Source organism: Ictalurus punctatus, chromosome 1 (assembly GCF_001660625.3).
Source record: "Ictalurus punctatus breed USDA103 chromosome 1, Coco_2.0, whole genome shotgun sequence".
NCBI classification, from domain to species: domain Eukaryota; kingdom Metazoa; phylum Chordata; class Actinopteri; order Siluriformes; family Ictaluridae; genus Ictalurus; species Ictalurus punctatus.
Window position 1 is genome coordinate 19023203 of NC_030416.2, and position 14862 is coordinate 19038064.

The window sequence follows — 14862 nt, forward strand, 5'->3', positions numbered from 1 at the left end:
GAGTGATTTGGAAATGTACTTTGAACTAACCAACTGCATAGCTTTTTTTGAAGATAAATGTTTATTCTGAAATTGATTCATGCAACACATTCCAAAAAGGTTGGGACAGGGGCAATTTAGGACTAATAGCAATGTGACAAGTTGGTTGTGCCAATCTGACAACAGATGCATCAGCGGATAATCCAACACTTGGGAACAACATTCCCCAAAGACAAATCGGTATGTTTTTGGGAATTTCACCTTCTATTTTGCACAATATAATTAAAATATTCAAAGGATGCGGTCAAATCTCGGTGTGTAAAGGGCAAGACTGAAAACCACTTCTGAATGCACGTGATCTCCGATCCCTCAGACGTCACTCTTAAAAACAGTCATGAGTCTGTAATAGATATCCTGACATGGGTTTGGGAATACTTTGGTAAACCTTTCTCAGTCAACACCATTCACCGCTGCATCCACAGATGCAAGTTAAGTCTTTACTATGCAAAGCAGAAGCCATACATCAACACTGTCCAGAAACACCGCCGACTTCTCTGGGCTCGGTCTCATCTGAGATGGACAGTAGCACACTGGAATTGTGTTTTGTGGTCCGACGAGTCTGCGTTTCATATAGTTTTTGGACAAAACCGCTGTCGTGTTCTCCAGGGCAAAGAGGAAAAGGACCATCCAAGCTGTTATCAGTGTCAGGTCAAAAAGCTAGCGTCTGTCATGGCATGGGTAACTTGCACATCTGTGAGGGCAACATTAATGCAGAAAGATATGCACACATTTTGGCACAACATATGCTGCAATCCAGACGTTGTCTTTTCCAGGGACAATGCCAAACCACATTCTGCCCGGATTACAAGTGCATGGTTACGTAAGCAGAGAGTGCGGGTGTTGACATGGCCTGTCTCTGATTGACAATGTGTGGCGCATTATGAAGCACAAAATAAAGCAACAATGGCCCTGTACCATTGCACAGCTGAAGAAATGCATAATGGAAGAATGGGGGAAAATACCACTTGCTAAACTTAAGCAACTTGTGTCACTCAGTGCCCAAACGCTTAATAAGTATTATTAAAAGAAAAGGTGATGGTACACAGTGGTAAACAGTCGACTGTCCCAACTTTTTTTTATAGTGTGTTGCAGTAATCAGATTTGAAATTAGTGTATATTTTCAAAAATAAATTAAATTCACAAAGTAAAACACCAAATAATGTGTTAATAATGTGCTTTCAATATAGTACAGGGTGAATTTGCATTTTCCGTACTGTCCCAACTTTTTCGGAATTGGGGTTGTACCTACAAATGATCGTGACTCATGATCGTATGTTCAATTGTGTTTATTGACCAGTGAAATGAATGATGAAATGATACAGCACAAAAACATGCCAGGGTGATGCGAGAATGAAAACAAAAAAATATAAGAACAGAGTAGAAAAGGTTTTTGTTCTTAGTTGTTTCCCTAATGTTTAAATCTATCTGGTATGTAACTGGTGTGTAACTGGTGTGTAACTGGTGTGTAACTGGTATGTAACTAGTATGAATGCATATTAATACAAGTATAGATAAAGTCATGACCATGACAATGAACATGAACTGAGAACATCAAGGCATGAGAACTACAGAAGAAACAGGCTTGTCTGCAAAATGAATGCATTATTAGAAATGAATGACAAGCTGCCACAGAACACCACATATATGTAAAGCTAATAAGCTCATCTGTTAACCTCTGCATCATTAAACATGAATTAGTGTGCAAACTGATAATAAGGCTGGTTCAAAATGAATGGTCCCTTAAGGATTTCAATATTAAATCTGGTAAATGTGATTCATCAGACAATACACCAATGTACAAATATGGATTGGTGTTAAAATAAAGTGGATTATTACTGCTTAGGTCACAGTCACTCAAGTGTAAATCCAAAGAGAATAGCACCACAAGATTGCGTTACCAGTGTAGGTCAAATTAGCACCAATTCTCATGTTCTCTACCAAACCAAGCACAGGTCGATCCCATGTCTAAAAGCTTATTACCAGAACTGGTTAGGTGTGAGGCGAAAACAGCAACATGTCAAAGGCCCAGGATTGAGTCCTAGGTTAGGGGGTACACATACAAATTTACATTTTTTTTTTTTTTTTTTTTTTTTTTTAACAACCCCTGTAACCACAATTTCAACAATTTAAACTGCAATGTCATATTGGACCTAAATTTGTCGGGTTAAACTAAATGATGTTTCTGTCCAAAGCAGTTATTCTGTCCACGTTAACATTTTTACCAAATCTTAAGAATCAGCGTAAAACTGCACTGCGCTGCCATTGAGACTAATATTTGGGTCTTAGTATTGTTCTAATAAACATCGCAGTTGTCTAAAACTTTGGAAAATATGGCGCTGCTTTCATGCATACACACATGCACACACAGACAGCAGTAGTAAAAAAAAGGACATGAAAAATGAAAGAATGAGTCAAAGAAATAGGCATTTTTGTAACAATGAACGAGCAAAAAAAGCATATCAAGGCAGTTAAAGAAAGACAATTTGGATTTTGCTTTAGACATTTAAAAAAAGTGCATACATATGAGCAAAAAGCATAAAGCCATTGATGTTATACTAATCAATTTATTTTTCTGTCAGGACTGATCCCTCGTCCCATTAGGAATCTTACATATAGTTGTCTCGTTTGTTCTTAAACAAATATAAAAGAAAACATCAGCATGATACAGACCCATATTCAAACACTGCTTGCCAAAGAGCAACAACATGTTTGTCAGTTTCTGTCAGTTAGAATGAATTAGTAACAAATCAAGATATATCTTATGACCAGTATCAGCCAAAAATAAGAATTCCTGATGACTGCTCAGCTCTTTTGAGTACCACTTGTACCTTGAGGTTGAGACCATTCATTTTTTGTTCTTTACTGTACCAAGAATATAAGAAAACAAATAAAAAGACAATTGCAAGCAAGGTACTGTATATTTAGGAGTTTCAGAACACGTCCTTCCAATGCAATAGGCTGACTTCAAGTTGCATGCCGCGAGGCGTATTAACATTTCTGGTTCCATCCAGACTTTTTTTTTTTTTTTTTTTTTTAACCTACCATGACTGAATGATTTTATTTCTTTTCTTTCATCCTCTGTAGTCAGGCAGAGGACACAAACATGGACATGAATGCTCGTATGCACAAGCAGTGTCCTGAGATGCTCTTGTCCATGTTCAGTGTGTGCCAAGGCTTTGGGATATCAACACCACCCACCAAAACAAGGCAGTCCAGAAGAGTTGACACACTTTCTGCTGACTGCGAGTTCCTTTCAGAGAGGAGCACCAGCACTCCTGGCTCTGTTGCAGGGCAGATAAACAGGAACAAACAAGTTATTCTCTGAAGCACTATCTGACTGATATAGTGACAGAGCACATCAGATAGTAGCAGTAACATTAGCTGATGTAGTGACTAGAATCTTTCCCTCTGCTCCCACTGACATATTTCACTTTAAGTGCACACAACTGCTTGCTCCTGATCCAGTGACTTGGCAGAACCGCGCAGTGGCAAACTTGGTTAACAAAATGAAGGACAAAGGTAGCAACGCAATAGACACCACCCACTGGCTTGCTGACAAAGCAAAGCTCAAAAAAGACCAAACAAGAAAAACATGATCTACAATTAAGGCTGTTAAAAATATTGCCGAATATTTTGGCCCCTGTTCATTGAGACAGACTGCCAGAACAGTCACAAGTTACCTACTTCTTATCCCTATAAGTTTAGGAGCAGGGAAGGAAAAAGAAAAGAAAGCAGTAACAAAAATAATAATAATAATAATTATAGAAAAATCCTTTTTTGGAGAGAAATCTTTATTTGGTTTGGACTCTTTTTTTTCAGGAGTGCTTAAAGGGTATTGTAAATATATCTGGTTGAAAATAGTATTTATGGATCAAAGCCAAACAAAAAAATTAAATGAGAAGGTAAATGTTTCAGATGAATTTGTTGAATTCAAGTAACTTTTATGATGAGCAATTTTCTCTGCTCTTTTTTTTTTCTGTCTATCAAGCGTGCAGTTGGGAGTAAAACCTAGGGCAATAGCAATCAGCTTTTTTCCCCACTTAAAACAGTTAAGACCTGATTTGACGCAGGACGTCGCAATGCACCATGGGAGTCTGATCTGAAACCCTCCCTAGTCTTAAAGCAGGTGCACTGAGCTGTAAGGAAAAGGAATGGGAGTAAGGATGATGCACCCTTTCTCTCCTGGAGGGGGTAGATTTAGGTAAAGGCCCTCTCTGCTCCTCAGAGAAATGGAGAGAGACAGAGGGAGATCAGGGCCATATGCAGGTTTAAGGTGGGCTGTACCACCACGGCATCTGCCAGGGGGGAATGGGAGTAAAGGGGCTGGCCTGGGCAGGGCTCTGTCTCACACCCACTCCTGCATGGAGCGCTTGCAGTACAGTATGTGGCGTGGTGTGCCCTTTCTCTTGAACTGAAAGATGGTGTAGAGCAGCACCAGCAGGCACAGTGCCAGGATGCAGGGAATGACAATGGCAATGGCTTTCACTGTGCTGGCTTCGTTGTCCAGCTTGATGACGATGTCCACGTCCTCAGTGGGAATGTGTTCAGGGTCGATTGGTGTCAGATCACAGCCCATGAAGTCCTTGAGGATGGAGCGAGGATAGCCAGGCTCCACCCGCAGCCTCTGATTGTTGAACTTCCAGTACTCTTTATCTTTGTAGAAATATGTGAATCCTGCAAAACATTCAGAGACATTATGTCACGTCAGGGTGAAGTCTATCTTTGATGGATGACTTACTAATCATAGCAATTTGTCTCAGAGCATTTAATTTTGAGCCATATAAGCAAGCAGTGTGACAAGATTTTGGCTTGTCCTCTGGATAACTTTAGCCCACTAGCCTATATTCTCAGCACTGTTGTGTGTGGAGAAACGAGAGTGTTTCTCCAGCTCTCTGGTGGATAAAGTAAATGGAAACTTGTGACATCCTCAGCATGATAATCTGGCTGCACTCATCCTTTGTCTCCACATGCATTATTCATCCAAGTTCTTTAAGAAAAGAAAGGAAAACAGTGGAGGAGCCAAAACACCCCCCAAAAAAACTGGAGCCACTGGAGTCCTGCTGATTGAGGTGACAGTGGACTGTGTGAGGCAGGTGGAAATCACTGTAGCAGTGAAGTGAGGACAGAGAACGAGAGAGAGCAAGAGAATGAGAGAGAGAGAGAGAGAGAGAGAGAGAGAGAGAGAAAGAGAGAGAAAGAGAGAGAAAGAGCGCTGAGTCCTTACAGTATTCAGCCTGGGATATCGGACTGGCTCAGCTTAACTGTGAATGAGGCAGAGGTCAGGAGGGCGTAACCATGTAAGAGTGCTTCAGAGTTATCCACTGAGAACCTTTTCAAGACTTTTCTGGATTCTTTTTTAACTTCCCAGACTTGCAATGTGACATGGAGGCTGCATGTGAGTGAAAACAATTGATTTCGAATCTGAGCATCTCGCGTGTTACTTTGATGACAGAGAACATATTTTCCCCCAAAAAACTCCCATACATGTCTGAGAATTAGTGCTTTTAAAGTATATATTTACACAAGAACTCTGGTGCTCATTCTTCAGACTTGAACAGTAACTATTTTGGCAGAACATTTGGTGTTGAATCTGAAATGGTCAGGGAAACACAAGAGAGAAGGCTGGTGCAGAATACTGCATTTACTGACCCACTGACTCCTACATGCTCATACTGCTGGTATGGCTGGTGAGAAGAGTTGCTATCACTATAAAAGCCTTTACTGGGTGGCAATAATGGTTAATAATCAGGGTCAATTTTTTTGTTCCCTGTGGCATCCGGGTGATATCCAGGGCCAGTGGTTGAATGAAAGCCAGCGATTGCATTGCAAGTGTGCTCAACCAAATGATTTCCCTGGAATATCGATTCACCCTTCACGCTTAGATGAATGCTGGAGCTATTGTGCAGATCTGGCAGGCAAAGAAGAGGACAGATGGCATGCATGTGGCTCTCAAACGGTACACCTCTAGCAATAAGCTCAGCCAATGAAATTTGCAACACCCACTCTCGACAGCCAATGAGAAGAAGTATAAAAGGAGAACAAAATTTTCTCTCCTGTGATTCCTTTAAGCTGTGCAGTTGGATAGAATGAAAGCAGGACAACATAGGCAAGACTCTACACTGTGCTGAACACCAGCAAAAAGCTAAAGGAAACACTACAGTAGGTTGTTGGCTAAATATGTTTAGCAGCAATTAGTTAAGGGAACAGACTGTACCGTTAGATTTGTCTACGAAGGCACCCTGAGGAGAATCTGGAACACCTTTCCACACGGCAATGGACTTTGGGTATCCAGGATCCATGGTCCGCATATCCTCATTGTATCTCCAATATCTGCATGGAAACAATTAGCGCACAGAAATGTGGTCAAAGACAAACCAGAAAAAAGTAAACAAAAGTGTAGATTAAGATATCAGAAGCACAAACACACACACAGACCTGTCTCCTTTGAAGAAGTAGGTCTTGGCTACATCCTCCCACCAGACGGCAGTCTCAATACTCTGTGCTGGCATGCCGTTCCCAAACATGGAGATGTCCTTTGGGTAGCCAGGCTGGAGTATGGTGTCTTTGAACACCCAGAACTGCTTTCCTACACAAGTTAAAGCCACAATTTAATACTATTATGTACAACTGCTAGTACTGTACGTAGAACAGGGGAGACTGTTAACCAAATGAGAGTGCTGCAACTCCCATTAAACACTGGACAGCAATTTGCAGCACTTTTTGTTGATTTACAGTTATACAGTCCTCTGAGCAATTCCATCATTACGTACATTTAATGTTTTCAAATCAATGTTCAGTGTAAAAGTTTATTTTCTTTGTCGTGTCATTATAGTAAATCATTTTCTTTTATGGTCAGCAAACCAGTGAAGCACAACACTGGAAAACTGCTGACACCCTGCCTGGCACAATCAGTACTGATATGAAATCTCTTCTATTTATGTTATTTTGCGATAAACATTTCTTTCTGTTCAATAGACATTTAATTTCGCACCTCAGGCTGGACTGTTTGTTTTTAATTACAGTGAATTACCCTCACCCAACTCGTATTACAGCACCCTCCAGTTCATACCCATTAAAGCGTGCACTTTTAAATATCAGGGGGTCTGAAGGGCTTGCTGTGGAGGAAGTTTTCTATTACGATAATAGTGAGAATTAGTAACACATTTCTTTAGAAAGGAAGAGCGTTTTCCTAGAACTGTATGGTCCCAGGCCCACCAGTGACCTTGCGGAAACATCAGTGCTGCCTTATCACACTAAGAAATGCCATATGAGAGAGTAGATTATTTTGTCAGCACTGCAACTAAGGACAGGGTCTACACCATTTCCTCTGAAACAGGAAATGCCTATCATTTCACCTGAGGGCTTTCTCAAGCTCCTCTTGGCAGGGTCAGCTTTTCTTTGCCAAAATGCTCTGGAAGCCAGACACAGGCTAGACAGAGGGTTGGGGTCTCTCAAGCTGTGTGTGTGCGCATGCGTGCGTGTGTGCGTGCGTGAGTGTGTATTTATATTTAGCCCTTTCTGAAGACCAAAAAGGACCAAATGTGAGGACCAAATGTCCTCACAATTACCCGGACCTCAAAATTTGCAGATTTTATTAGAAAAACTAAAAGAGCCATCATGTGTGTGTAGATGTGTGAAAGAAGCCAAGGAAGTGTAGGCCATGACTGTTATTTTTCATAGAGATACAGTGGATTAGTACCATGGACAGTCATTAATCTCTTTCCAACTCCCAATGCCTTTGAAAAAAGCATGCCAATGAACAGTGTACAATGTACAGGGCTATAAGGGAAAGCACATTTCTGAAAAGCATTAAACTGCAGAACTCCAGTAGCCTGTACTAAACAACCAGCTTTAGCTATGTCCTAGAAGGCAGGACACTGTCATGCTAAATAGTTGGAATATGGTGCAGAAGTCAACAACAGCACATTGGCAGGCTTTCGGCTGAAAAAAATGTCAATGAGGGCAGTTTGGAATACATATTAAATTGGCTTCAATTGTTTAACTCCATGAATGAATTCAATGGTTTCTATTCAATTTGGGCCAGAACCAACTTCTTTCCACCACTTTCACATGGAACAATGTACACAAACAAGGCATTTCTTGTACCAATAAATATACATAAATAATCTGTTGCCAGGCTTGGAAATTTAGCGAATATGAATGAATGTTATTCTCCAAACTACAGCAAGAAAACATTCAGAATATTGCCCTTAACAAAAATCAATGCTAGAAACTCATATATATAACATATATAATTAACTAAGATACATCTAACTAAGAAACATCAATTTTGGCTCCATTTACACTTGTTTGTTTAATGCATTATATATATATATCAGGATTATATCTGGATAAAAAAAAAATCCACTTAAAAACAAAAGTGTACAAAAGATACAGATTTAAATCTAACTGCTCAAACCACTTCAAAGGAAGGTCTGGGACACATTTTAGCCAGATGTTATACAAGCAGAAATACAAAACACATTTGACATCAAGAACACTTCCCAATACATTACACCACTGTGTGTAATGTTACCATACCCATTTGACAGATACCAAAGCTATTTGACAGATACCAAAGCTATTTGACAGATACCAAATGCTACAAAATTGATCTGTGGACCGCAATAGTGACTGCTGTATTCAACAGTCTAAACAACTGTCTTCTTTAAAACATTAAACTAGGAGAAACTTCCAAAGAAAATGCCTGTGGTTAAATCTGATCAGGATACACCACAGATACAAGATGCATGAAACAACCAGAAGGTCTTATCTTTAATCCTGAACTCAACATCTAAAGTGCACAAGCAGTGAAGTAGGTATTCATGAATTCAAATGACAGACCTTAGATGATAAGCATTTGTGCATATGTGTATGCATGTGTGTGCTTGTGTGTGGAACACAGCTGTAGAAAAGGCTGAATGACAGGATGTCTGAGACTTCTGCTCTCAAGATGAAAGGAGCTCATTAAGAGAAACTCATCAGCAGTAATGGCAAATTGCAAACCAAATGAGATCACTCTGCATGGCTCTGCACCCCCACCTCCAATGTGTGATGTGGGAGCTACTTCTAACCTGTGACTAGCAGCAATGAATTGGAGCATGTGGGTAGGAAAGAAATATTACAGTAAGTGATAAAACAAACAAAAATGATTCTACAAGCCTGTGACCAGGGACCATTTGTTTGTTTCTCAAGCACCTCAACTAAAGTTAAAAAAAAATGACTGAGTGCATTATCTGTAATCAAACTCGCGACAAATCCTGTGCTTTAGTTCCTCCTTTTTCCTCTCCACCACATTTTTTCTCTTTTTCTCTGTCTTACTCTCTGTGTTCTGCATTATTTAGTATTCTATATACTCATGTCTGTTATTTGTTAAAACAGACTTAGTGTATTTCCAAAAGGAAACACGTCAAAATATTCACCTGTGAAATGTTTTGTTAAATAAAAAAACAAATCCAGGACAAATACACTGCTAAAGTAACGATTAAAGACTTGCACACTCAGCAAGGAAAATTAAAGATATGCAGAGTAGCCTGTGGCATGAAATTGTGTACACATACACTCACACACCACACGAGAGCCTTTACCGTCATAGATTAAGGGTCAAATTGCTTCAGTTACAGTCATTCAGATGCTCTAGAGATAAGACCCTTCGTTTTAATTCCCTTCCTGTAAGGCATTGTACTTTCAGCAGCTCTTACTCCAAGGGAAACAAGGTTACAGCTCATCATAACACTACTCTTTCCACTACTGCTAGCCCGGTTACTGCTTTTAACCCACGCGCAAACACCATACAATCATATGCTCTTTGGACGTCTAGCTTCTGTTCTTACCTTTAAAAAAGACGAACTTGCCCTCGCTGTTCTCGTAGACGGCGTCTATCCTGGCTGGCAGACCCCTCCAGAACACGTTGATAAGCATGGGATAACCTGGCATTACTGTGTTGTCTCTGACCCTCCAAAACCAGTGATCCTAAAAGAGGGACACAGTGCAACACAGTCAAACAGGCTGTCAAGAGAAATGCAGACAATACAGCCAATCACGATCAAAGTACGCATTTCTGACTTTCATTAAAGCGATTCTACAAAACTAGGGAGTACATGAAGCTGTGCTGTGTTTTTTTTTTTTTTTTTGAGGCCCCAGACCACCTCATTAACACTCCAGACTGCTGTGCAGAGCCAGGGATGTGTACATTCTCCCAGTGGTCTCCTCCCGGTGGAGTTTCATCTAGTCTGACCTCATTAGAGCACAGCTGCTCTCTTAAATGAGCGGGGAACCCACGTGACACTTATTATCACTTCCATTATAGGAGGGAGGTTGTCACTTAACAACCATCACTCCTGAAATACACATCAAAATATGAGACCTAGACTAGATGAAATGAGTGGAACTGATTTTTTTTTTTTTTTTTTTTGAAGTTAGGACTGATCCGTGCCCCCTTTGCCGAGTTATGAGATGTGACAGCTTTGAGATAACGCTGTCAGTGCTCGTTGGTACGCTGTGTTGGACGACGTGTTGTCCTAGCAACTGCAGCCAAGTGGTTGCCAAACACAAAGGATATGAAGTCACGCCGTATAGTTTACTTTACATTAAATCTTAATGGGGTTGGCGCTGACCTGCAGGTTAATTTCCCTGCTGTTAATATTAAACATAATTCACAGAAGTCAGGTTGGTGCTTACCAATAACACAAAATGCACTTTATACCAAATTAACAAGGATGTTTTGACTTGATCCTGCACCACTGAGTGAAAAGATTCTTTAAAGGTGTGCTTTGTCATAAAGTCTTTCAGTAACCTTAAGATATGAGGTGTGAGCCAAGACTCACAGGAAAAGCACTAAGCTGGAGAAGCCATTACGGCTCAGATACATGCCGCACCCTCAGGCTCACTTCAGGCGGCCACGGCACTGGAATAGAGTGTACGCAGCAGTAGAGCTCATTTCCAGTCTTATTCCAAGAAGTAAATCTGTAATCTGTAAGTAATAAACGATCTAAATGCTATTAAACTATAGGAAAAAAGCAGAGGAAGGAGAAACAGGGAGAGAGCGAGAGAAAACCCCACACCCATCACGGAATTCTTAACTCTTTTACTTGCATGCACAATGTACACAATGCTCTCCAGTGATTTGTGTCCTCTGGTGCAGCTGTTGGACAGAAAACCCCTCCTCACCCCCAGTGCTCCTCAAAAGCACTGATTGATTTCACTTGTTCAGCGTTTTCTCTCATATGACATGCCGGTGTAATTGAAAACAGATCAAACTGTGAAATCAGAACCATTTTCTCTCTTTCCTGTCTGTAAAGAGAAAATATAGTGCCTCCCTTCCTCCCTCCCTTGAAGTACTGAGCCAGACCGTGATGAGGACAAATTCTACTGGCACTCAGTAATCAGGCACCCACAGTAACAACACTAACCTTTTCACAAAGAGGCAGCCTTTTCTGGACACACAATACAAATCATTTCATTATTCCTTTGTTTAGAGCACCCTGGCTGCAATTCCCCCAGCCAGTGGCTTTATAATCTGTTGCACAAATTCAGAGGAACTGAAAACCGGTGCCTGTCTGTCCACCACAATAAACAGGGCTGTAGTTTATGTGCAAGCACACAAGGATAGGATTTGGAAACAGAGTGAGGAAGAGAAAGAGGTACAGAGAGAGAAACATACAAAGAGACAGAAACACAGACAAAGGGACAGACATTCATCTGAGGGTTTGCGCCAGTGCCGTTTATCTCTGCTCATAAACATTCATTTGAAGCATGCATACTGACTGCAGATTAAATCTGACCCTACGTTCACACTAGCAAGCAAGGAGCCACTTGTGCCTCTTCTTGTTTTCTCTTGTTGATGTGTAATGTCTGCTACTCGTGTCGCTTTTGGACGTGCATGCTCAAGTGTGTGTTTTTTTTTCTTTTTTTTTTTTTAAGTTGCTATGAGAAACAGTGGTGGCCAAAATGTAAATGTGTATAAAGTCCTTCCAAGATTTTGCGATCGCAGAAATGAATGCAAGATCAAGGACACTCCGCAATATTCTGAGGAGCTTGCCATTTTTAAAATATTTCCACAGATTTGGGCCAAGATGCGCTTTGCGACGTCATCACGACACGCAATGTGCCATCATCACAACATGCCTTCAGCCAAAGCCCCCTTCGATTTACGTGAGTGGAACATGAGTACAGCTAAATGGTCTCATTTACCAACAAACATCATGGCAATAGGCCTTGCAAAATAATTTCGTGCAATTTCACCAATTCAAATAGTTTTACGCCAAAAAAAAAAAAAAAAAAACCAACCCAAAAAACTTTGGCCGCAACAATCAGAAAAAAACCTCCACGAATTCCCATATGGACGGTAAAGCTAACTAGTTAAACAAATCAGTACGCAGATTGGTTGTTTAATTGACATGTTATATGCTAGGCCGAGTGACTTATTAGCAAGCCAACTACTCTAAATATACACACGCGTATCAGAGGCACCGAAAACCGCTGCCTACCATCATACATGATTTGGACAGGATTAAGAATAATCCCAATTCAAATGTTGCTGGTTGCGCTGTTGCTTTGTTGCTTGCCACTGTTGCTGAAACTGCAGCTCAGTGGCACAAACTTGAAACAGAAAAATGAATGTTTGCCTGCTTTGCTGCAGAACGTACGTCAGACCTGCAGAAGTGAGCCTGCTAGCCTAGTCTAATCTTGTCCCATGTAAGCTACAGCATTAAGGGATGAAAAGGAGACATGAAAGACCCGGGCAGTGCATGGTACCAACAAGGGCTGTGAGAGAGCCCTGTGTAGAGATAAGCCTCGCTTATCCCACAGTATATAAAAAAAAGAAGACAGGTGGACTCTCAGCACTGGAGTGCGCAAGAGAAGATCCTTCAGCACATGCCTGAGCTACATCAATAAACATACTGCCAGCACAATGCCACACATACACTTCAAATACACTCTTCCAAGCCCAGAGGAGGGAAATATCTGGAGGGAACTGAGCGAAGAAAATAGTGGAGACTTCCTGGAAGATGGTCGGCCATACTGATGTAAACAGGGTCCGTTTGATTCTGAACAATTGTAAAGAGAGAAAACAGGAACTGCATATGAAACGGTATGCGCTATTTAAGAACAGCAACTGATTTTAATCAGTCGGCATGCACCACCCAAAAGCTATTCTCACCCCGAGGAAAGAAACAGCTTTCGATGTCAATCTAAATCAGGCAGTTGGGAAACAAGGTCTGCAAGCCCTAAAGCAAGGAGCAGGGGTTTAGTGCATGGGTGTGTGTTCATGAAGAAGTAACTTTGTGCATGGTAATCACATAAGCCAGATGTACGCCTGTAGGATCTCTTCTTCTTGACTGATCATGAGGATCATATCTCTCTCCAACTTGATGACAATGAATTTAAAAAGAGAAATGGGGAGAGCTTTGACATGGATGGATTCAAGCACAGTTGAACGCCATGTGGATGCTGCATTTGCCAAAAGTGCTTTTGCTGTTCCCCGTTTTCTTGCATGTGCATCTGAGACTGAAATGCAGAGCTAGCTTAATTTTGTCAATGTGCCACGACTTTACATGAGCCATTGAATAGTTCTGCTTTAATCATATGTTATTAGTGTTATTACAGAGCACAAAATCGATAACCTATAAAGAAAAAGCACTTCATTAAAATGATTCATTTTGAGTTTCAGAGCCCATTAGAGAGTGTGGATAAAAAAATAAAAATAAAAAGTCTGCTCGTGATGACAAACTTTTAACGTTTAAAAAAGCCACAGTTATAACTACTTCAGCCTTCAGGGCAGAGGAAAATACAGAGTCAACAGAGAGCTACAAGTCTTTCAACACTTCTCCATCACATACTCCACGCTTCTGAAGAGAGCCTCAAGAAGAAGAAGGGGCCTCATCTTTAATTAAAGTCCCACATCTTTGGTTCACAGTGAATCAATTAATTTCTTTCTGTGGGTGGAGGAAGAGAGACACGAAATGTTTTCATCTTACAGTGTAGAGCAGAAACCAGGGCTGTAAAGCCCTGATGAAGTGCGCCTCTCTGTTTCTCTGTCTCTCGCCATTCTTTCTCCACCACTTTGGACTTGTGGTGCTTCAACTGTCACTATGTGTACGTGTGCTTGTGTGTTATTGAAACGCTGGCATGGGGGGAGATTGATTCTTAAGTTTGATGAGGTAGCGACAGCAGATCTCTGTCTCCTGCTGCTCCCCAAATGAGGCTAATATAATCCTTCACTCTTTGGCTCGCTGGGTTTGTACTGCTGAGGTCCGGCTTAATGAGCTAAGTCAATTACCACCACCACTGGCCCTTAACACAAGCAACATCACTTCCAGTCAAAAAAGACCAAGTTTAAACAGAGGGTTTTGTAACCAACACATATAACCAACCATGTGGCACAGTTCAATACTATACACAATTATATAACCATATACAATTATCAGAGTTGGGTGGTAACGCACCACATTTACTTCGTTACATTTACTTGAGTAGCTTGTAGGTTTAACTGGTCATACTTACTTACTCAAGTCAATCTTTTATGACAGAAATGTACTTTTACTTTGCTACATTCTGTTACTGTTAAATGTTAATGAATATATGTAGTTTTAATAATTCGTTTACATCGTTTACATGTATAATGAAGTTGCGAGTCTTGCGATAAGCTGCGGTGGTCTGAATGTGTCCGCCTCAACCGCTCACATTTTTGCGGCTCAGTCATGGAGAGGGGAAAGATGGCAGGACACACACGTGCGCACACAGACTCACATACACACTCTCTCTCTCTCTCTCTCTCTCTCTCTCTGTTGCTATACACACTTGCTCTTTCTGTTCCATTGT

General features: G+C 40.9%; 1 protein-coding gene across 2 annotated transcripts in view; it reads right to left on the reverse strand.

Moving 5' to 3' along the window:
• Nucleotides 1–1310: 1310 nt before the first annotated feature.
• LOC108269081 (matrix metalloproteinase-16) overlaps nt 1311–14862 on the reverse strand; it is a 57873-nt gene continuing 44321 nt past the window's right edge. For both annotated transcript variants that reach the window (XM_017474640.3, XM_017474648.3), the window contains 4 exons: nt 9873–10011; nt 6475–6625; nt 6254–6369; nt 1311–4713 (listed from right to left, as the gene is read on the reverse strand). In XM_017474640.3, coding sequence (XP_017330129.1) covers nt 4385–4713; nt 6254–6369; nt 6475–6625; nt 9873–10011 — 735 coding nt within the window. In that variant the 3' untranslated portion in view covers nt 1311–4384. The remainder of the gene's footprint in view (nt 4714–6253; nt 6370–6474; nt 6626–9872; nt 10012–14862) is intronic.